At 49.9% G+C, this 23,904-nt stretch overlaps 1 protein-coding gene across 2 annotated transcripts; it reads right to left on the reverse strand.

Moving 5' to 3' along the window:
• Positions 1-535: 535 nt before the first annotated feature.
• On the reverse strand, positions 536-7,443 carry Trnp1 (TMF1 regulated nuclear protein 1). 2 transcript variants are annotated; one of them, XM_070036971.1, is made up of 2 exons: positions 6,512-7,443; positions 536-1,239 (listed from the first exon to the last, which is right to left on the reverse strand). In XM_070036971.1, the coding sequence occupies exon 1, from the start codon at positions 7,353-7,355 to the stop codon at positions 6,696-6,698; it is 660 nt and encodes a 219-aa protein (XP_069893072.1). In that variant the 5' UTR covers positions 7,356-7,443; the 3' UTR covers positions 536-1,239; positions 6,512-6,695. The 2 variants fall into 2 exon arrangements, with proteins under 2 accessions (XP_069893072.1, XP_069893073.1); XM_070036972.1 differs by having other exon boundaries at positions 6,505-7,443.
• Positions 7,444-23,904: the final 16,461 nt, after the last annotated feature.

Here is a 23,904-nt window from a genome sequence, read left to right on the forward strand (position 1 = left end):
GCAGGGTTTAAACTCCGGACCTGGGCTTTGTCCCTCAGCTCTTCAGCTCAAAGTTAGTGCTCTACCACTTGAGCCACATCACTGCTGGTTTTCTAGTGGTTAATTGGAGATAAGAGTCTCATGGACTTTCCTGCCCAGGATGGCTTTGAACTAGGATCCTCAGATCTCAGCCCCCTGAGTAGTGAGGATTACAGGCGTGAGCCACTGACGCCCAGCTGAGACTTTGTCTTATAACAACTCTTCCTAGCTCGTGTGCCCTTTCTTCTTGCAGAAGCCTGACAGACAGGTGTCATGCTGCCACAGACACCCAAACCTGGTGCCATGCAGTCTCCCACACAGGTTCCCATCCCCTGCTTCCTCATCACACCCTTTGCTGGGGAAACTCCTGGCGAGGTCAACTGTGAGGAAGTCACAGGAGAAACAGGCCAGAGGCTCCGATTGCCAAACCAGACAGATTGGGCCCCAGGAACTGACAGCTGAAAGATCTGTCACACACAAAGGAAAGGCGGCCAGGGCACTGGCAAACCACACACCAAGGACTCACATTACTGAGATTTATTCTTCCTGAATATATAGTCATGGGACGTGTTTAATATACATTCACTTTGTAGAATTCTATGGGTTCCGGGTTATGTGTAACTAGTGTTACTAGTGCCATGTGTACAATATTTGAATAAATGTGCTCCCCTTTTGCATTTAAAACTTTGGAAATTTTATGTGGCTGCCACCTCTTCTTGAGAAAGAGGTGTCACCTCCTCGGGGAGGCCGCAGCTGATTGTCTGTGCAGGGCCACAGCACACCTCCACCCAGAGAGAACAGGGCAGTGGGTGAGGGAAATGGAGGCTTTCCTTTGACCAGTGTTTTCTGTCAAACAGGCCTCCTAGTGCTGTTAGACCAAGAAGCAATGAGCTCTACCAAAATGAGGACTCAGCTATGCCGAGACTTGTTTAAGAATAGTGACTCTCCTTAAAAGAAATCCTTGGCATTGCCACTAGAGCTATCGCTGCATTTTCCAATAACCTGTGATAACTTCTCCATTGGTGCAGAGTAAGCAAAGCCCAAAGCAGAGTACGCAGAGAAATTTAGAGTATGGGTAAGATTCCCAGAACCCAGTCCTGGGAAGTGAGGGCTCCTGAGAGGGGGGCTGCTGAGGGCCAGTTCTGGAAGTTTCACTGATGGAGGTGTCCAGGGAAGAAGCAGAATCCAGAGGTCCAGATCCAAAATGAAGGCTGGAAGGAGCTGGAAAGAATAATTCCAAGAGCATTGATTTCCTGTTTCCATATCCACCCAGCTCCACCCATACCATCATCACGTGTCTCCCTGAGAGGGGCTGTGTGGGGAGGCTGCACAGGAGGCAACAGTGCAGAACGGGGCTCCCAGGGGAAAGCCGAGGTTCCCTTGGGCCTCTGTTCTTGGCTGGGATCCCCACTGGTCTGAGCAGCTGGAATGGAATGTTCCTGGGATGAAAAACCTGCCCTTCCTCCACCTCTCCCCTTATGGAGTTTCCCAGGGCTGGGGTGGAGAGAGACCATGCCAGGGAGTCCTGATATGGTGATATTTTAAAGAAGCCAAGGCCCACACTGCCCCACAGTGGAGACACTGTCCTGACAGTCTCTCCTCACCTAGACACATTGGTTCTATCATCCCCAGATCTCCACTCTGGAGACAAGACCCAGGCACACTGAAGAAACTGACTCAGAAAGGGGGAAGGTTCCCAAGCTGGGAAGATCCAGGCCAGCACTGATTCTGACACCCTCTTCTGTTATCCCAGGCTCTTTGTGCATGTGCTGTCTGCTCTCTCCCCTCTCTCTCCCTCCCTTCCCCCCACCCCCTTTCTTCTTGGGACTTGAACTCAAGTGGCCTAGGCTCTGTTCCTGAGCCTCTCTGTGCTCAAGGCTCTACTACTTGAGCCACAGGGCCACTTCTGGCTTTTTCTGAACAGTTTATTGGAGAGAAGAGTCTCGCAGACTTTCCTGCCTAGGCTGGCTTTGAGCTGTGATCCTCAGATCTCAGCATCCTTGAATAACTAGGATTACAGGCATGAGCCATGGGTGCCCAGCTTCTTTGCTCTCTTAAGCACCAAATATTCTTGGTCCACAGGGAGAGGAGGCAGAGGCAAGCCCCTGCCCTGCCTCTCTAGAAATCTCCTATCAATGACCCATCTTTGTCACCGTCTGGGTGGACTCAGCCTAGGGGAGTGCAGAGCACACTTTGCTTTCATGTCCTTTCCCAAAACAAGCACTAGGGGTCGCTATACATAGCTGTAAAGAGCCAGAGTGGCCTCCACCCCAACCCTTACCCCAATGGAATTTTTCTAGCCTGCTGAAATGAAGTATCTGTGGCCTAATATTTAAGCACTCACAGGTTTTATACCTTGGGTTAAGTCTTCTGCTCCCCTGACCCTCAGCCTCCTCATCTGTGGAAATGTGCATAATATCCCTGACTTTGCAGAGTGGTTGGAAAAGGAGTATAAGTGCTTAGCACAATGTCTGGAATGAAAGAGTTTAAAATATCATTCCAGAACCAAGGGTTCCCTTCCCTCTCCCCCGCATCACTCCTGCCAGGGTGTGGCCACAGACTAATGCAAGATAAAACAAGTTATCAATTACCAAGCTTTCCCAAATAATCCCCCCTCCCCCCTCCCCAGCAAACAAGCAAGCAAACATTAAACCAGGAGTCTTTCCAGTTCTAAAGGGATCAAGCAAGTGGATCCTCTCAGACATGCCCATTAGCAGGTATAGGGCACCAGAGCTGTGACTTGTCACTTCAATGAGTAGCTGTCCTGTTTGTTCTGCAGATCCTCACAGCTCAAATTAGGAAGCTCTGGCATACTGAGGAAGGAGATGGTTGAGGGTGAGGCCACTGGGGTCTGAATTTGCTCCAGGCCACGCCCTGATGTCTCACGAAGCTGCCACATACTGCCCTCTGGTGGCACCATCCACATACTGCTGGGGACCAAGAGGAAAGGAGCTCACCCAGGTAGATGCAAGCTCTAACTAAATCGGGAATTGGTCAGCTCCTATTTCCCTTATGCCCTTGGTTGAGAGCGCAGATCCACTGCTGGACATCACTGTCCTCAGTGCCTGAAAACAAACAGTCCTGGCTGTAGCTCAGTGCTGTGCCTGAGCCCTTACTGTGTCACAGACGCCCTAGGGCCCCTGGACTCAATCCGGTCCAAAGGGCTTGAGGGTTATCAAGGAAGTATTGAGAGGGGCTGGGAAGGTGGCTCAGCGGTAGAGTGCATGCCTTGCAAGCATGAGGCCCTGGGTTCGATTCCTCAGCACCACATAAACAGAAAAAGCCAGAAGTGGCGCTGTGGCTCCAGTGGTAGAGCACTAGCCTTGAGCTGAAGAGCTGAGGGACAGCGCCCAGACCCAGAGTTCAGGCCCCATGACCAGCAAAAAAAAAAGAAAGAAAGTATTGAGAGCCAGTAATAGTGGTACCTAAGTATAGTCTCCATTGATTGGGGTGTGGGGGAGGATACAAGGATAACCATGTAAGGCCAGCCAGGGGAAAAGAAGGAAGCCCTAGCTGAAAAGCAAACAGACTTGGGTATGGGTAGAGCACTTGCATGATGAAGGAAGGAAGGAAGGAAGGAAGAAGGGAAGAGAAGGGAAGGGAGAAGGGAAACAAAAAAAAAGTATTCAAGGGCTGGATATGGTAGCACATGCCTGTAATCCCAACTTGAAAGACTGAGGCATGAGGAACACAAGTTTGAGATCAGCCTTGGCTATGTAGTAAGTTCAAGGCTAGCCTAGACTACATAGCAAGATTCTGTCCTAAATTTTTTTTTTAAATCAGAAAGTGGTAGAGGAAAGAAGGATTTTTCTCCTCTCCAGGAACTATTAGTGGAGGTCTACAATACAAATAGCTGCCTCCCAGCTCCCAGGGAATTTTCCAGGATGGTAACAACCAGAGAAGGCTACCTGGAGGAGGACTAGAAGACATAAGCAATTAAAAGCAGAGCCCCTTCATTCAAGTCCCTTTCTGAAACCTCTGAGCTGAGTATCTATCCATTGATGAGGAGAAAATGGAGCCAGGCAGAGCTTCTAGACTGGACCCTGGATGGATGAGGCTGGAGTGGAAAGGTGACTTTCGTTAGTTGGCTGAGTAGAGGACAGAGCACTCAGTACTCAGCAGCTGAGGTTCAAGACACTGAATTGCGGGCTGGGCCAGGCCCTCGCTGGGAAGCAGTGTGGGAGCTGAGCTAGGGGGAAGGGAAGAGTCTGCCTGAGATACTAGGACCAGCCTCCAGTCTCCATATACCCCCCACTTACAGTTCTTTCTCCAGCAAATGTCATCTCTAATTCTCTACCTAGGTGCCCACCCCACCCCCAAATCAGGACAAAGCTGATTATCCATAAATCCCAGAGCAAGGCAAAACTATGATGGCATAAAGTACTTTGTGCCATTAGCTAAAAGCTTCTCTGCACCAAGCTCCCCTCTCCTGCAACCCAGAAACCAAAAAACCCTGGCTGCCACCCAGTGCTGCGGCCTGAGCTCCCCGACCCTGACTCCTCCGGCAAGTTCTGTTCTCTCCAGGCCTCTGGAACTCAAATGACCTAAGTAGTATCCTCTTTGGAGGGTCTTCCTTGACTGGAGGTCAGGGCCCTCCACAGCTTCCTTAGAAGCTTCTGAGATCCCTCTTGGACCTCCCTTCCCCAGCTAAGAAGGGTTCAGGAAAGCCCAGCTGTCAGCTGATAGAGCAGAAACAAGTTTGCTACCTGGTCTAGTCACTAGTGGCTCAGATCTGTAATCCTAGCTACGCAGGAGGCTGAGATCTGAAGATCTCAAGCCAGCCCAGACAGAAATGTCAGCGAAACTCATATGTCCAATTAAATAGTAAAAAAGCCAGAAAGCCAGAAGTGGAACTGTGGCTCAAGTGGTACAGTGCCAGCCTTGAGCAAAAAAGGCAAACAAGAGTGCAAGGCCCTGAATTCAAGCTAGTAAAAGGAAGGCTGATGGGAGGGGTTCAAATAAAGACCCCAGATGTCACAACAAAGTACCTGACCTTCAGGACTCACGGGATTGCACCAGCTTCCCGTGACTCCTCCTTCACTCGCTCTCAAGCCCTGACCAAAGGAAGAATGGCAATAGTCAGAGAGGGCGATGACAGGAAACTGCCCCAGAGAGGGGACAGAGTTGTTCTATATCACACAGCAGACAGAGCCAGGGTCAGCCTCCCTAGCCTCACCGGGCCTGGGATACAATGGGAAGGGCACACACAGGTCTGGCACCTGGTTCTCTTCCTCACTGGCATGTGACCTTGAGAAATCCCCTCCCCGTTCTGTAAAATTAGGACTTTCAATTAGTTCCTGAACAAAACCAGCACCTGTTCCTAGGTGTGATTTAAAGGAGTGAAACTATGGTAACATGACTTACAGTGGAAGAAGAGAGCTCTCTGCCTGTGAGCGGCCCCACAGCCCTTCTGGGAGGTGATGATGACACCACTTCACCGATGGACAGGTGAGGCTGCAGCCAAGCAGCAAGCCTGGGGCCAGGAGACTCACAGCAGAGTGGGAGCAGAGGAACAGGGGTCTGAAGGAAGGGCATCCAGACAGGAAGCAAAGAGCAGAAGCAAAAGCCCTTTAAGGCCCCCTTTCTGCAAATGGCTGCCATACCTGCCCCCTTGAGGATATTAAAGGAACCACATGTCTCCACCTCTGACAGAATCATCTTGGAAACTGAGATGAGGCCCCTTGGTGAGTGGGTGCCCAGCGCCCATCCTGGTTAGCACAGGCTGTGGTCTCAGGTTGGCTGCATGAAGCGTAAGTAAAGCTGTGTCCACTGGGAGACAATGGCTCATCACTGTAATCTTAGCTACTGAGGATCCCATTTCCAAACCAGTTAGGGCAAAGAAGTCCCTGAGACTCTTATCTCCAGTTAACTACCCAAAAAGCCGGAAGTGGTGCTGTGACTCAAGCGACAGAGTGTTAACTCTGAGCAAAAAAAAAAAAAAAAAGCTCAGGGTCAGAACCCAGGCGCCGAGTTGAAGCCCCAGGACCAGCACCGCCCCCCCCAAAAAATAAGTCTACCCTAGAATCAAGAGGGCTCAGAATAAGTCTCATGGGGAGAAATCCTCAACCTCTGTAGCAATCTGCCAATATGAGAAAGAGAGGTCAGAGGGAATTCAGCCCTACAGCCCTGGGTTGGCCCTCACCCAGTCCAGGGACCTCATTATTTCTGTCCTCACTCAAGGTATGGAGAGGGGTGGTGCCAGAAAGCAGCAGCCTCAAGGGCAAGCAAGACTTCTTCCATCTCAGGGGACCCAGGAAAGGAAACGCAAGAGCTGATGAAAGTTTGTCATCAAATCCTTCCCGGAGCTCGGCACCCTCCATTTGTCCAACTCTACTTCTAACGAGGCCTAACCCTTGGGTTGGGAGAGGAAGCTGCAGAAGATGGACTGCCTTCTTCGGGGACTCAGACGCCCCAGGGAAGGGAAATCTGGGATCTTGCACAGGCCCCTTCCCCGTCCACCCCTGAAAGCAGCCAAAGTTTACTAACCCCGCACCTCAGTTTCCTTTATTGGGCCGCTGGCTCCCCCCGACTGTCTCTTCCTGCCAACCGACAGACTGTGCATCCTCGGAGATGACGCCATCCATCCAGCCTGCCAGCCCGCCAGCATGGGAATCCATCGGTCAGCAGCTCGGCGACGGCCAGCCAGGGCGGGGTGGCCAGGAGTCCCCGCGCCGGGGTCAGCGCTGGGGGGAGGCGGGACCGCGCGGAGGGCTGCGGCGGAAGGGCGAGTCGGGCTCCGGGCCGTGGCCCCGCCGCAGCCGCCCGGCGCCCCAGGGCACGCAGCCGCCCAGGCCCAGCGCCGAGGCCAGCAGCGCGGGCGGGCGGGCCCGGCGGCCCCGACGCGCGCCCTTCTTGAGGCGCGACCCGTGCGCCGCCAGGTAGAGCTCGGCCTGCGCCACGCCGCCGCCCAGGCGGCTCAGGCTCTCGGCGCGGTGCGCCAGGCGCAGCTCGGCCGCCAGGAAGACCCGGTGCAGCTGCAGCACGCGGCTCTCCAGCTCGGACACCAGGCGCCGGCGGCCCTCCACCTCCAGCAGCCGCCGCCGCGCCTCGGCCAGCTCCAGCGCGCGGCCGCCCGCGCCCGCCGCCCCGCCGCCCCCCGCGCCCCCGCTAGCGCCCGGACGCCAGCGCTGCAGCTCCTGACCCTCGGCCGCGCCCAGCGAGGCCCGGGCGGCCTCCTGCGGCCGCGGGGTCTCCGCGGGGGTCGGGGTCAAGGTCGGAGTTGGGGGCGGGGGCTGAGGGGACGCCAGGGGCTCCCGGGGCGGCGCCGGGGGGGACCCCGGTTCTGCCGTCCCGTCCTGGGCCCCTGGGCCGCAGGCGCTGATGCGGCAGCCTGGCATCCCCCGCCCCCCCTCCCCCGGCGGCCTGGGTCTGTCTGTCCGCGGGGAGGACGAAAGCCGGGCACGAGAGGAGACCCAGACGGCCGCAGTGCCCACGCCAGCGCCGCACCGGCCGCCGGCGTCTTATAGAGCACGGGGCGGAGCGATGGGCAGCTCAGCCAATCAGAGGCCGGAATGCGCTGAACTTGCTCCGCCTCCGGCCCGTGTGCGCCGCAAATCCCGCAGGTCCCTTGACCTTCGCCCCCCACCCCCAGCTCCCCATCCGTGTCTTCCCATACTTAGGCTGGAAATGGGGCGAGCTTCACTGAGTAAGTGACTCCCTCAGAGTCATCAGCTTTGGCAGCTGTGCTTAGAAGTCATAAAACCCACTCTCCCCGAGACCTCCTTAGGACAGTGAGAGTCCGGACTAGAACTCAGGTCAGAAGTCCTTGGTCAGTGAATGAGCCTTCCTATACCTCACGCTGTCCCTTAGCCAATCAGATCTGCCTGTTTTTCTGGACCATAGGGCTTGCCAGGGCCCCTCAGTCTCCCTGGGGCTATGGAGGGGTAAAGAAAGAGAAATTAATGCTTTGGGTGGGGAGGATTGGGCATCTATGAGGCTAGATTGGTTGCACCCCAGGCAGGGCCTCCGTTTGCAAAGCAAACCCCACAGAGTTGCCACTGAGCCTGCAAACCTTGATGGTGCCCCCCCAGGAGCTCTGGACCCCAAAGTGTGCAAAGATACTTTCCTGCCTCTCCCCCTTACCTCTGTGTGCACCTCCCAATGTGTCCTCCAACACTTTTACTTGGTGGAAAAAACAAACTCCAGATGCAGGGTGCCTTACCCAAAGTGGCTGAATCTGGACAGAAACAAAACAAAACAAAACGGTGCTCTGCAGCAGTGAGCAAGGCCAAGAATCAGAACGGACTATTCATGCCCTCTGGGGACGCATAAATAACCAGATCCCCTCCCCTCGTGGAAGGACTGTCCGTATCTGGGATTTCAGCATCCTGGCAAAATGAAAACATTGAGTCCTGCCTATCTCCTTGAAGGTGCTGGTAGAGATAATGCTCCTGGTGGAAGCAAGCAAGGTCTGGAGGGGCTGGAAATCAGCTCTAAAAGCCTTTGGGAAGGACTGAAGCAAACTCTGGGCTGAAAAAGGTGTGGGAACCAGTGCCCAGCCTGAAGGGAAGGCTACTGAGGATGTCCAGCTGCCTAGAGAATAACATCATTCCCCCCATGTGGTGGAGAGAAGGAAGGGGCTGGTCTTGGGCTTGAACTAGGCACTGTCCTTATACTTTTTTGTTTGTTTGTTTGTTTTTGTTTTTTTGTCCTTATACTTTTTTACCCAATGCTTGCACTCTACCTCTTGAGCCACAGCTCCACTCCCTCCTTTTTGTGGTTAATTAGAGATAAAATTCTCGCCAGGCACTGGTGGCTCTCACCTGTAATCCTAGCTACTCAGGAGGCTGAGATCTGAGGCTCACAGTTCAAAGCCAGCCTGGAGAGGAAAGCCTGTGGTAAAAAAAAAAAAAAAAAAAAAAAGATAAAATTCAGATTTTCCTGCTAGGGCTGGCTTTGAACAGTGATTCAGATCTCAGCCTCATGAATGGCTTAGATTACAGGCTTGAGCCACCAGAGCCTGGCACCTCCTTTGTGTCCTTTAAGTGCTGACAGTTGCTTTGCACTGAGTGCTGGTGATTCATGGGCAAGATTGCACGGGTCCAGAGAGGCAGCTCAGCAGGGCCTCCACAGGAGAGAGAAAGTGTGAGGGGGCTTCAGGCTCACTGAGCAGGAAGGGAGAGGGCTCAGAAGGAGCAGGTGTTCTGCGACTGTAACAATGGAGGGGAAAGAGGAGATTAGAGAGAGGGCTCAATGAGAAGAGCTGGTCAGCTATAGTGCCAGGCATTTAGTGGGCACAGAGGTGTGGAAGGAAGTCTGCAATCGGGGGTAGGGAGGCTCAGGGCATGGGGGTTCAGGGAGGATGAGGGAGGCTCAGGAATTACCAGATTTATCCCCAGCTAGGAGGAGCTCTCTGCAAATAGTGGCATCCCTTTGAATAGTCTCCTTTGTATCAACAGGCCTGGTCCTAGTGGGAGCCACCACCCCCACCCATCCCTATCAAAATGGCAAAATGGGTAGGTATTTTGCTTGCCTCTGACAGATCACTGTTCAAACCCTAGAGTCAAGAACAGGATCAGGACTTAACTCCACCCCCACCATCAGTTAGATCTAAAGACCTAGTCAAATGTGAATTTAACACTCACACACACACACACACACACACACACACACACACAGAGTCCTTCCAGGATCTGGGGTACTAATTTTTCTGAGTGGGAGGAGATGTTCAGTAAATATTTACTTAGAGCTGGAAGTTAGTAGTAAAATATGTGCCAGGCCCTTGTTCAATCCCCAGTACCACCTAGAATTAATAAACAAATAATTTAACATTTACTGACTAAATCAATATTCTTTTCCTCTTCCCATCATCCCTTAGAGTTGAGGATCTGCAGCTATCTCTTCCTAATGAGAAGCCAAAGTCCCTCAGTGGCACCTCTTACCTCTCTATCATTATCCAATGATACTCCCTTCTCCCATCCTCTTGGCATTTCCCATAAGTCATAGCTAGATGTATTCTTTCATTGTTTAGTTATTAGTAATACCTCCCACCGGACTGGATTTTCTTACCATTAAAATCCCCTGAGGCTGAACAGAGTGCCTGGCTTCCTAATGCATTCAATAGACAATTTTTTCCCCCATTACTAAGGATGGAACCCAGGGCCTTGTGAATGCTAGGAAAAGCACTCTACCGCCAAGCCACACCCTCAATCTTGTAAACATTTCTATGAATTGAAAAACAATGCTTAAGACAGAGCTTGTAGAGAATGGAGAAGTAAGTCCCTTTCTCCACATATTGATTTATTCATGCTATAAAAGCAGCTCAGGGGCAGTGCCCAGGCCCTGAGTTTCAGCTCCAGGACTGGCAAAAAAAAAAAAAAACTGAGAGTGAGATATTTTAGTAACTCTGAGCCTGCAGCCTGGAAAGATGTTGAGATAGATTAAGTGTCACACTCCTCGAATGATTAACATGGCTGCATGCAGAATTAAACAGAAGCCTGACTAAGAGCTTTAAGACAAAGGAGACAGCTGCAAAACCAAGAGAAGGATGCCAGGGTTTCCTTCTACTTTTAGTTTAATCTTGGGCCCAATTACCTGCTGCTGATAATGGGCCAGAGTGGTTCCTTTAGCTTTTGTTGTTGTTGTTGTTTTTCAAGGCAGGCATTCTATCACTTGAGCCACAGCTCCACTTTCAGCTTTGTGCTAATTCATTGGAGATAAGGGTGTCATGGGCTTTGCTGCTCAGGCTGGTTTTGAACCATGGTTCTCCAATCTCAACCTCCTGAGTAGCTATGATTACAGATGTGAGCCACCAGTGTTTGGAGAATACATTTTTTAAACTATCACGATTATTGCATTTTCCTTATTTTTCATAAAAGTTAAATATTCCTTTTAGAGAAAATAAGGAAAAGACTAAAATGCAAAATAAGAATACAGAGAAGAAAAAAAAAAAAAAGAATACAGAGAAGAGCCATGCATACTGGTAGCTCACATCTGTAATCCTAGCTACTCAGGAGGCTGAGATCAGAGGATCATGGTTCAAACCCAGCCCAGGCAGAAAAGTCGAGACTTTTATTTCCAATTAACCAGCAAAAAAAAAACCTGAAAGTAGAAGTATGGTTCAAATGGTAGAGCCCCAGCCTTGAGCAAAAAAGTCGAGTGATAATGCAAAGCCCTGAGTTCAAGCCCCAGTACTGGCACACACACACACACACACACACACACACAAACACACACACACACACACACACACACACACACACACACACACACACACACTGTAGTCTGTATTAAAGGCCCTAGAAGTAAAGAGATCATCCAGGCTGAATTGCAGACTTATGGTCAATATGCAGCAGCCCTCCTCCCAGCAGAGCCAGAGCCAGACAGCAGAGACAGTGGCTGAGGAGGGATGAGGGGGAAACTGGATTCCCTCCATCATTTGAGTGTGGTGAGACTGGGGTGTGGGAGAATCAAAACCCTAGGAGTTCACTTCCAGCCCAGTCTAGAAGATTCTGGACCTGATCTAAGAGATCCAACCCCTCCCCTCCAGTCTTCCTGGCAACCTGGCCCAGCACCCTCTAGGATGCGATCACAGTTTAATAATTTAGCAGATGCAGGCAAAGATAGCAGCTCTGAAAATAACCCAGCCAGGCCCCAGCCTCCGGCTCCCCTTTCCCACAGATGTCCCTCCCCACCCCTGCACGTGTGTCAGTGTGCCCCTGCCTACCAGTGCACACCTGACCTTCCTCCCCCTCCCTCCCGCTCCCTCCCCCTCCCCTCCTCTCTCCATCCGCATATTAAAAAGCTTTTAAATCAATGGAAGGCTATATAGGAATCTTGTCCTAGATGCCCATAGTAGCTGGGTTGAATTCGTATGGGCTCCAGCAAGTCCCTTCTCTCTGAGCCTCTGTTGCTGCATTTGTAATATGAAGCCTGGAGGTTCTTGAATATTGGGGACAGAGGATTATGTTGGCAGGAGACTGGATGGCTCCCCATAAGGCAGTGCCAGTGCCATCGAGCCAACAGCCTACCCAGCCCGTGGCACCATCCAGAGGGCCCAGGCTTTTATCTGTAATCCCTCCCATGATGAAAACATTGCCCCAGATATTATTCCTGGAATCAAAGGCTGGTACTTGCGATTCGTGTTCACAATGGATGTAGCAGGCACCGTGTGCTTTTTGAGACTTCATCAGATTTCTGACAAGGAGCAATTACACGCCTCCTCTCTTGAAGAAGCATTTTTCAGGTTACCCTCACCTTTCGGGTCTCAAGGGTTTTTGTTGGTTTTGAGTGCTGGGGATCAAACCCAGGGCCTTCTGCATGCCAGGCAAGTGATTTACTACTGAACTGCATTCCTGTTCCAAGATCTTGGGGGGGGGGGGTTGCTGGGGATTAAACCCAAACCCAGAGCCTAGTGCATGTGAGGCAGGTATTCTAGGATAGCAGCTACACCTCCTGCCAGGGTCTGTTTTTCACATCTCTAATATAGCCAGGTTAGGAGGAATGGGCCAAGATCATGTCTGTTTTCATGCATTCATTCAACAACTGAATTAAGCACCTATTACTGGCCGGGCTCCAGTGGATCACGAGTTCTCACTTGTAATCCTAGGTATTCCAAAGGCTGATATCTGAACATCATACATTCAAAGCCAACCCAGGCAGAAAAGTCCTAAGAGTCTTATGTCCAATTAACCAGCAAAAGCCAGAAGTGGAGGTGTGACTCAATTGGTAGAGGGCTAGCCTTGAGTAAAAAAAACAACTGAGAACACAAGTGAGTTTAAACCCCAGTATCCTGAGAGAGAGAGAGAGAGAGAGAGAGAGAGAGAGAGCGCAGCTGATGCCCTGCTGCTGTGGCTTAGTGGTAGAGTGCTTGCCTAGCATACATGAAGCCCTCAGTACCACATAAACAGAAAAAGGCAGAAGTGGCGCTATGGTTCAAGCAGTAGAGTGCTAGCCTGGAGCAAAAGAAGCTCAGGTACATTGCCAGGCCAGGAGTTGAAGCCCCAGGACTAACTGAGGGGGTGGGGAGGGCAGGCCACAATGGCTGTTTTGACAAAGTTTATATCAAAATCAAAATAATCAAACCCGAAGCCGGGCGCTGGTGGCTCACACCTGTAATCCTAGCTACTCAGGAGGCTGAGATCTGAGGATCACGGTTCAAAGCCAGCCCGGGCAAGCGAGACCATGAGACTCCTATCTCCAATAAACCACCAGAAAACCGGAAGTGGCGCTGTAGCTCAAGTGGTAGAGCGCTCGCCTTGAGCTGAAGAGCTGAGGGACAGCGCCCAAGCCCAGAGTTCAAGCCCCACGACCGACAAAAAAAAAAAATCAAACCCTAAGATATGGACCTTGGAAGAATAATAAAATACCTAGTGATATAATTGCATAGTGCTTGTCTGTGTTGGGGTTGGGTTCTGATGTATACAGTACTACTGTCACATACTACATTGATTCATTTATGTATTTATTTATGTTGGTTGTAGGGCTTATATTCTGGGCCTGGGCACTGTCAGCTCGTCAGCTCAAGTCAAGTGGTCTAACAAGGCAAGTGCTCTAACACTTGAGCCACATCTCCAAGTAGTTTTTGTTTTTTGTTTTTTTTTGTTTTTTGTCAGTTGTGGGGCTTGAACTCTGGGCCTGGGCGCTGTCCCTCAGCTCTTCAGCTCAAGGCAAGCACTCTATCACTTGAGCCACAGCGCCACTTCCAGTTTTCTGGTGGTTATTGGAGATATGAGTCTCACAGTCTTTCCTGCCCAGGCTGGCTTTGAACTGTGATCCTAAGATCTCAGCCTCCTGAGTAGCTAGGATTACAGGCGTGAGCCACATACAGCATTTTATAGATGACAAAAATGAAGAACAGGTGGGGCTGGGAAGGTGGCTCAGTGGTAGAGCGCTTGTCTTGCATGCCTGAGGCCCTGGGTTCAATTCCTCAGCACCACATAAGCAAAAAGAAAAAAGCCGGAAGTGGCATTGTGGCTCAAGTGGTAGAGCGCTAGCCTTGAGCTGAAGAGCTGAGGGACAGCGCCCAGACCCAGAGTTCAGGCCCCACAACCGGACCCAAAAAAAAAAAAAAAGAACAGGGCTGGGAAGGTGGCTCAGTGGTAGAGTGCTTGCCTCGCATGCATGAAGACCTGGGTTCGATTCCTTAGCACCATATAAGCAGAAAAAATCTGGAAGTGGTGCTGTGGTTCAAGTAGTAGAGCGCTAGCCTTGAGCTGAAGAGCTGAGGGACAGCGCCCAGGCCCAGAGTTCAGGCCCCATGACCAACCAAAAAAAAAAAATGAAGATCATAGTGGTGAGTAGTCAGGGCTACATGGTCATGGAGAGTTTGATCTGAGCCCAGGCTATCTCAAGAAGCAGTCTCCAGAGTGCTCACACCTGTAATCCTGGCTAATCAGGAGGCTGAGATCTGAGGATCAAAGTTCAAAGGCAGCCTGGCAGGAAAGTCTATATGACTCTTATCTCTAACTAACCACAAAAAAGCTAGAAGTAGAGATGTGGCTCAACTGGGAGAGCACTTGCCTTGGGCTGAAGAGCTAAAGGACAGTGCCCAGGCCCAGAGTTCAAACCCCAGAACTAGCACAAAGAAAGAAAGAGAGAGAGAGAGAAAAAACTGAATCTGGGATGGATTCTCCTTAGAAAGGGGCATTTAGGGGCTGGGAAGGTAGCTCAGTGGTAGAGCGCTTGCCTTGCATGCATGAGGCCCTGGGTTCGATTCCTCAGCACCACATAAGCAAAAAGAAAAAAAGCCGGAAGTGGCACTGTAGCTTAAGTGGTAAAGCTGAGGGACAGCACCCAGGTCTAGAGTTCAGGTCCCACTGCCGGACCCAAAAAAAAAAAAAAAAGAAAGAGGCATTTAATCTGAGGCCTGAAAGAGGAATCAGACATGTGAAATTGGGGAAAGAAATTTTCCAGCCTCCAAACAGGGGCTGGGAAGTTGACTCAGTGGTAGAGCGCTTGCCTTGCATGCATGAGGCCCTGGGTTCGATTCCTCAGCACCACATAAGCAAAAAGAAAAAAGCCGGAAGTGGCGCTGTGGCTCAAGTAGTAGAACGCTAGCCTTGAGCTGAAGAGCTGAGGGACAGCGCCCAGGCCCAGAGTTCAGGCCCCATGACCGTACCAAAAAAAAAACCCCAAAAGTGTGAGTGCAAAGGGCCTGAGACAGAAAGATCAGAGTGTTCAGTACTGAGAGAGCCTGCAGGAAAATGGGGAGAGTTAAGCTAGGAGAGACAGCTTGGCTAGGGAAGCCTTTGAAAGGTTTAAGCTGGGGATCAACATGATCTGATTTGTTTGTAAAAGAGCAAGGTATCTGATGTGATGAGAGAGGAGAGAGTGAAATGAGAGGGACTGGCGGGGGCTGAGATTACTGCGGTAATCCATCAGAGGATACAGCCAGGTGTAACGGCAGGGGGTGGGGGGGTGGAGTTTTATTGGGACGGGAACACGCAGGCTTGTGGATGGATCAGGGTAGAGTCAAAGGAATGACCTCTGGACCTGCACATGAAACACAAGGACAGATTATGCTTCTCTTCATTGAGACGGGGAAGATCAGGAAGGATCAGGTTTGATAGAGAAGCTAACATCAAAAAATTAATTTTTCCTAGGTGATAATTCTTCCAAAACTAAGACCAAAATGGTCTACAATAATAGTCTTATTATATACTCTTCTTTTAGCCCAACTAAGAAATATACCTAGGAGAGGATGAATATCAAGTTTCAAAGATAGAAATACTAGTTGAAATAGCTGGAATTAACATAGCATGCAGATAACACTGTTTGCTGGAAAATGAACATCTGACATAAAATTCTGTTTCTTTCTTCCTTTTTTTTTTTTTTTTTTTTGGTCAGTCATGGGGCTTGAACTCTGGGCTTGGGTGCTGTCCCTGCGCTTTTCAGCTCAAGGCGAGTGCTCTACCGCCTGAGCCACAGCGCCACTTCTGGTTTTCTTGTGGTTTATTGGAGATAAGAGTCTCACAGCTTTTCCTGCCTGGGCTGGCTCTGAACCGCGATCCTCAGATCTCAGCCTCCTGAGTAAAATTCTGTTTCTTATGGATCAGACTAAAGTGAAAAGCAGAATTCAACAAAATAAATAAGACAGAGGGAAAGAAATCTACTTCTAATAAAGATCTATATACATTTGGAAAGAATTCCCCTTTGGAGGCCAAGAATGGTGGCCCATTACTATAACCCCAGCAGCCAGGAGGCTGAGGCAGGAGGATTGTTAGTTGGAGGCCAGCCTGGGTTACAGAGAGAGCAGGACAGCTACAAGGAGCACTTTTCTTGTTTTCATTGTGAAGATTAGATGAATTAATAGTCATAAAGTACTATGCTTCAGCCAGGCACTGGTGGTTCACACCTATCATACATGCTACTCAGGAAGCTGAAAGCTGACAATAGTGATTCAAAGCCAACCTGGGCAAGAAAGTCTGTGAGACTCTTATCTCTAATTAACCACCAAAGAGCCAGAAGTGGAGGTGTGGCTCAAGTGGTAAAGTGCCAGCCTTGTGCAAAAAAGTTAAGGGACAATGCCTAGGCTCTGAGTTCAAGCCCCAATATTGGTAGTAAATAAAGAAATACATAGATAAATAAAGTACTATGCCTCTGAATCTTCAAAACACAGTGTTGGTTTTAGGGCTGGGAAAAGAGGCCAGAGCTAGAGAGAAATAAACCAGGGAAGCCAGGTGCTGGTGGCTCACGCCTATAATCCTAGCTACTCAGGAGGCTCAGATCTGAGGATCGGGGTTCAAAGCCAGCCCAGGCAGGAAAATCCGTGAGACTCTTATCTCCAATAAACTATTCAGAAAACTGGAAGTGGCGCTGTGGCTCAAGTGGTAGAGCACTTGCCTTGAGCTGAAGAGCTGAGGGACAGCGCCTACATCCAGAGTTCAAGCCCCACAATCAACAAGAAAGAAAGAAACCAGGGAGATGGCACGGTGATCCACTGAAGGCACTGACCTAGGTCACCTGGAATGGATAGAAGACATCAAGACAGACTTCCTTGAGGAAGTGACATCCAGCCAGGCAGCAGGAAGGGAAGGAAGCCTGGTAGGAGGAGTGATGAACACAGAACAGCCATTTTTAGCAAATAACAACATGAGGGCCCAGAAACATTAAAACACTTAGCTTAGGGCTGCCCAGCATGATAAACAGTACCAGGAATTCTAACCCATTGCCACTTAGGTAAGCCCCTAAAAATTCCCTCTACCCTCTTCACCCTATCACTACTGCTGAAAATTGAGCTTTGCTGAAAGTAAAAAAAAAGCTCTTGCTTTTTTTTTTTTTTCCAGTCCCGGGGTTTGAACTCAGGTCATGGCACTGTCCCTGAGCTTCTTTTGCTCAAGGCTAGCACTCTACCACTTGATCCATAGCACCACTTCAGTTTTTTCTGTGTATGAGGTACTGAGGAACCAGGGCTTTATGCATGCAAGGCAAGTACTATACCACTAAGCCACATTCCCAGCCCCCAGCTGCTCTTTCTTCAGCTCTGATTGACTGCATCCTGTAAGGAGCAAGGGCAGTAAGGTGGCAACCATTCTGCTCTGGCCATCTCCATCTCCCTGGCTTCTCCTTTCTGGGCCCTGCAATCTCCCTGAAATGCTGTGACAGGCAGCTGGTGGGGTGTCAGCCCATAGCTTTGCTCTGGCTGTTGGCTTCCAGCTCTGGCAGCGGCTTTTCTTGACATCTGACGCTGATTCAGACTCCAGCGTGACAGGAAAGAGCACAGGCTGTACCTCCCACTGCTCTGCATGCGTCTCCCATTAGCACTGGGGTACAAGCTGCAGTGGCAGTGAGGTACGAAGGGCTCAGGTATGAGCAGGTGCAGGCTGTGGTGTGCACCTAAGGATCACGTTACTAGCTAGAATGAAATGCTGAGTCTTGGAGCATCCTGTGTGGCCATGGGATCAACCTGGCAAAGGGAACTATTTATGGCTGCCTGGCACAAAATAATCTCGGGCAGGACATTCATAAGAAAGCAAGACCTAGAGCTGAGCATTGGTGGCTCATTCCTGTAATCTTAGCTACTTAGGAGACTAAGAACTGAGCCTAGTTCATTAGCCAGGTGCTGGTGGTTCAGACCTAGCTACTCAGGAGGCTGAGATATGAGCTGTCAGTTTGAAACCAGCCTAGTTAGGAAAGCTCATAAGACTTTGGAAGGTGTACTTTTTTGGGGGTTGGGGCGCACTGGCTTTGAGCTAAGCCATCAGCGTCCAGCTTGAATGGTACTGTCCTGGTAACAAGACTGAAGGGCTGCCGGGCGCCAGTGGCTCACGCCTGTAATCCTTGCTACTCAGGAGGCTGAGATCTGAGGATCACAGTTCAAAGCCAGCCCTGGCAGGGAAGTCTATGAGACTATCTCCAATTAACCACCAGAAAACCAGAAGTGTCGCTGTGGCTCAGCTAGCCTTGAGCTGAAGAGCTGAGAGACAGCGTCCAGGCCCAGAGTTCAAGCCCCACAACTGACAAAAAGAAAAAGAAAGAAAAAAGACTGAAGGGTTTCTTTGTATCTGGTTTCAAGGCACCTCTGGACCACGGCCCAACTCTACAGGTCATAGATTGACAAATCCATGGAAATAGGATTTCTTACCAGCTAGATGAAATATGGGCTCAAAATCTCTATACGCTCCTGTTTCTACCTCCTTCTACATGTCTTTCTCTTCAGGTTTGACCTTCCCCTAAAAAACCTCTCCCTTCTCCTCAGTCTTCTGCCTCCCCATGTTCTTCTCTCCTACTGTCCCCTCCACCCTTCTCTGAGGCCTGACACAACAACCACTTTGCCCAGACCAACAGGCCTCAGGCCAGATGTGAGGCTGCCTGCGCTTCCTCCAGAGGCCATTGTTATTGAGCTCCTGTGCTGGCAGCTCCACTTGGTTCAGCTACCCTTGGGACTTGCAGCGGGTTGCTGGGCAACCTCATGGTCCACAGGCTTATTCCCAGCCTTGCTCCTGTCCCTCCACCTGAGCCCTCAGAGGTTCCCATTCGGAAGGGAACCTTGCCCAGACCTAGCCAGAGACAACCCTTATTCTTGGCCCTGTCCTATGACCTCGGACCTCTATCGGACTCCCCGCTGGGCTATGATCTGAATGTAAGACCCTCTTAGCCCATGTATTAAAGATTTACTTACCAGCTCTATGTTACTAGAGGTTGTGGAAACTTTAAAAGGAGGGGCCTTGCCAGGTGCCGGTGGCTCTTGCCTGTAATCTTCGCTACTCAGGAGGCTGAGATCGGAGGATCACAGTTCTAAGCCTGCCCAAAGAAGGAAAGTCCCTGTGAGACTCTTATCTCCAATTAATCACTCAAAAACTGGAAAAGGAGCTAAGGCTCAAAGTGGTAGAGCCCTAGACTTGAGTAAAAAGAGCTTAGGGACAAGACCCAGGCCCCCAGCCTCACAACAGGAAGAGAGAGAGAGACAGAGACAGAGACAGAGAGACAGGGAGACAGACAGATGGAGAGGGAGAGAGGGAGGGGGGGAAGAAAAGAAAAGAAAAGAGGTGAGGCTAGTGGGGACATGCTTTTACTGGGGAAGCTAAGACTCCAGCCCTAGTGGATCTGTCTCTCTTCCACTTCCTGCCATGTGAGTGGTGTGCCCCTGTCACAGTGTGGTGTCACAGGCCCAAAGCACAGGACAACTGATGGCAGACTGAAAGTTGGAAAAGTTCCAGCTCAAACAACCTTTTCCCTTTGCAAGTTGATTAACTCCTGTGATGGAAAGTTGACTAACTCATCCTCCATCTTTCATCTTTCTAGACTGGAGGGTCCTGAGATCAGACCTTATTCTCTTCTCTCAGATAGGGTACCCTGAGGGCTGGGTTGCATAGGGAGGCTTGGGGGAAAGCTGGGGTTCCCTCTTTAGATTAGGGGCTGCTTGAGGAAAAGCTCATGTCTGCCACCCTCAGTCTATGTCACTGCCTCCCTTTAGGTTTCTGAGAAAGGATGGAGCTTCCTTGGGAGAAATGGCACAAGTCCAGGGGGACTTGTCTCCCTCACATACAGGGGGCTCCCTAAGGTCACACTATTGGCATTATCCTCTGGTCCTCAGCTCCACCCAGACCTGAGCTCCTCCCTGCCCTAGAGTTCCTGCCATATAGCTGGCCACTCCCTCTCTTCTCCCCAGACCTACCTGGGCACTCACCTCGCTACTACCCACAGCTACCCACCTTGGATGGAGAAGATGCCATATTGCTTCCTCTCCAGGGGGAGATATGGCTCCTCTAATAATCCTTATAATAATCTTTCTCCTGTGCCTGCCCACCTTCGCATGATCCCTGGGATGGTTGTGATGGATCTTAACATGTAGAATGGGTCTTTTTTCAATGACTTGGCTAGAGTTACTGAGCCAATAAATGGTAGAGAGCTAGGACACAGTGACAGGCTCTCTCTAGAAATAGAGTTCAACCTTTAATAAATCATGGTGCCTCCCTGCCTCATGTCTGCCTCATGTTAAGCCCATCTTCAATGGGAAAGGCTGAGATTCACAGGTTATGCTCACATACCTGGCCTGCAGGGGGTGCAGCTAGGATTCAGATTTTATGACTGGGAAATTCTGGTCATTTCCACCGCTGTGTGCTGCCCCCTAGTGTCCCTGAAGAGGAAACGCACCAGAGGCAAGCAGCAAGTCAGTAGGTGGGAAGCAGGGAAGGTGGGGGGGGGGGCGGGGGGGGGGGGGGATCGGATCCCAGCTCCATGCCACTTCCCACTTCCAGACCCAATGTGGGCAGTACCATTGTTCCCCTCACCCGCAAAGCTGCAGGGTCACTGCTTCTAAGCAGCACTCTCAATGTCATCCATGTGTACAACTGTGCTGTACTTAGCTATCCCACAATTCCTCAGATTTAACCAGTCTAACCTAAGTTTGCATTTTTATACCCCAAGCTAGTTTGTCTTTCTCAAGCATCTCTGTCCATTTAGTAATACAAGCCAGAAACACAGGAGCCTGCATGGTAGCAGAGGGAAATGAGCAGCAAAGTAAAAACTTAAGAATAGTGTCAAGACAATAATAGCCCAGGGGAAGGCCAACAGGCAAACTGAGCTCAGAAGGCTCTGGATATAAAGCCAGGACTTTATGTGCTTGAAAGCGTAACTTAATGGTATAGCACATGCTTTGAATATACAAGGCTCCGAGTTCAATCCTAACCCCACAAAGCCAGAAAAAGCAGAAACAAAGGGGGCCGTTAATTTGCTTAGAAAGGGGCTGGGAAGGTGGCTCAGTGGTAGAGTGCTTGTCTTGCATACATGAGGCCCTGGGTTCGATTGCTCAGCACCACATAAGCAAAAAGAAAAAAGCTGGAAGTGGTGCTGTGGCTTAAGTGGTAGAGCGCTAGCCTTGAGCTGAAGAGCTGAGGGACAGCGCCCAGGCCCAGAGTTCAGGCCCCATGACCGGACCAAAATAATAATAATAAAAATTTGCTTAGAAGAGGCCCAAACACCACTTGGAAACATTGGGGGTAAGGAGCACTGCATCATGAGCAAGAGGACTGATTATCCCTCCAGCTCTACTACCCAGTCACACTGTGGCCTTAGGCAAATGGCCTAAACTTGTAGGGCCTCAGTTTTCCCATCTGTAAAGTGAACATGACAAGGCCTGTCTCATAGGACTGTTGTAAGGATCAAATAAAACTATGCTTATTGCCAGGTATGTTAGTGAATTCCTGTAATACCAGCTATTCAAGAGTCAGCAAGAAAATTTGGGCAGCCCAGACACAGTCATTGAGAACTTGTCTCCTAAACAAAGTACAAAGAAAAAGAAGGGAGGGGGATATATGGCTCAAATAATAAAGCTGAGCCCTGTTTTGTCTTCAAAGAATAATAGCTTTGGGGTTTTGTTTGCTTGCTTGCTTCTTTTAATTGATATGCAAAAATTTAACATATGCTTTTTTTTCTCTCTCTTGCCAGTTTTGGGGCTTGAACTCTGGGCCTGGGCGCTGTACTTTAGCTCTTCAGCTAAAGGTAAGCGCTCTACCACTTGAGCCACAATGCCACTTCCAGTTTTCTGGTGGTTTATTAGAGATCAGAGTCTCATGGATTTCCTGCCCAGGCTGGCTTTGAACCTCCATCCTCAGACCTCAGCCTTCTGAGTAGCTAGGATTATAGGCGTGAGCCACCGGCGCCCAGCTGCTTTTGTTGCTTTTTTGTTTTTAATTATGGTAAAGTCTCTATAACAAAATTTCCCATTGAATCCTTAAAAAAAATTCTAGTCCTGGAGCTTGAACTCAGGGCCTAGGCACTGTCCCTGAGATTCTTTTGCTCAATGCTATCACTCTACCACTTAATCCACAGCACCACTTTCAGCTTTTTCTGTGTATATGGTACTGAGGAATAGAACCCAGGGCTTCATGTGTGCTAGGCAAACACTCTACCACTAAGCCACATTCGCAGCCCCTTGTTTTTTTTTTTATTTTTGAGAGAGGGTTTCCCTAGGTAGCTCACCCTCAGTCTCTTAAATTCTGGCATTACTGGTGTATACCACCAAACCTGTCTCAAACTATTTTTAAGCATAAATGCAGAGATATTAATTACCTTCAGAATGTTGTATAACCATCACCTCTATTTCAAAAACTTTTGCATCATTCCAAACAAGAACTCTGTACACATTAGGCAATAACTTCCCATTTGCCTTTCCTCTCACTCCAACCTCTGATAACCTCTAACCTCTATAAATTTAACCAATATTTCAGATATGTAGAAACATACAGTATTTGTTCTTTCTTTTCTTTTTTTTTTTGTGGGGGGGGGTCCGGTCATGGGGCCTGAACTCTGGGCCTGGGCACTGTCCCTCAGCTCTTCAGCTCAAGGTTAGCGCTCTACCACTTGAGCCACAGCGCCACTTCTGGCTTTTTTCTTTTTGCTTATGCGGTGCTGAGGAATCAAACCCAGGGCCTCAGGCATGCAAGGCAAGCGTTCTACCACTGAGCCACCTTCCCAGCCCCTACCTTATGACTATTATAAAAACACTCCATATATCACTCTATGGGGAAATACCATCCCCATTTTATATTGTGATTAAGGGTCTTACCAGGTAGCAGGCTGGCCTGGCACTCAAAACCCTCTTGCCTCAGCCTCCTGAGTGCTGGAATTACAAGTGTACACTATTACACCAAGCTGTAAGATAAGGCTGGACTCCAGAGAAAGTTTCTTTCACATATCAGAGAGCATAGCCTGAGGTTCAGAGATCAGATCTTCCTCTATTCATTTCTCCCTTCCTTGTTTTTTCTTTCTAGGTAAAGAAAGTAAAAGGACTGTAGTTCTCAGCTGATGTAGGCATCACGTTTTTGCTAGTCTGTAGCTGGTTTTTTGTTTGTTTTTTTTTTTGGTCGTGGGGCTTGAACTTTGGGCCTGGCCACTGTCCCTCAGCTCTTCAGCTCAAGGCAAGCGCTCTACCACTTGAGCAACAGCGCCACTTCTAGTGGTTTATTGGAGATAAGAGTCTCAGGGACTTTCCTGCCCGGGCTGGCTTGGAACCTAGATCCTCAGGTCTCAGCCTCCTGAGTAGTTAGGATTACAGGCGTTAGCCACCGGCGCCCGGCTCTGTAGCATTTTAAAGAATCCAGCAAGCTTGGATCTGAGGATGGAGATTGGAAGCCAGACTCGGCAAGTTCGTGACACTCTTATCGCCAGTTAACTAGCAAAAAGCCAGAAAGCAGGGCTTCAAGTGATAGAACACTAGCATTGAGAAAGAAAAAAAAAGCTCAGGGAAGGTGCCTAGGCCCTGAGCTCAAACCCCAGTACACATGCACACAGACAGACAGACAGACAGACAGACAGACACACACACACACACACACACACACACCCCTATTATCAAGACTAAAACAGAAGGTACAAGAGGACAGGAAAGCAGCAGCTTGCTGAAGGCCACCATAAAGAGTAGAGGAAACGGATCCACTTGGCAAAGCAGCCTGGGTTCGGGGGTCAGGGAAAGCTCCCCGGGACCGGCCCTCTGAGCTGCAGGTT

Source organism: Dipodomys merriami, unplaced genomic scaffold, assembly GCF_024711535.1.
Source record: "Dipodomys merriami isolate MVZ:Mamm:240054 unplaced genomic scaffold, mDipMer1.0.p SCAF_28, whole genome shotgun sequence".
Classification (NCBI taxonomy): Eukaryota; Metazoa; Chordata; class Mammalia; order Rodentia; family Heteromyidae; genus Dipodomys; species Dipodomys merriami.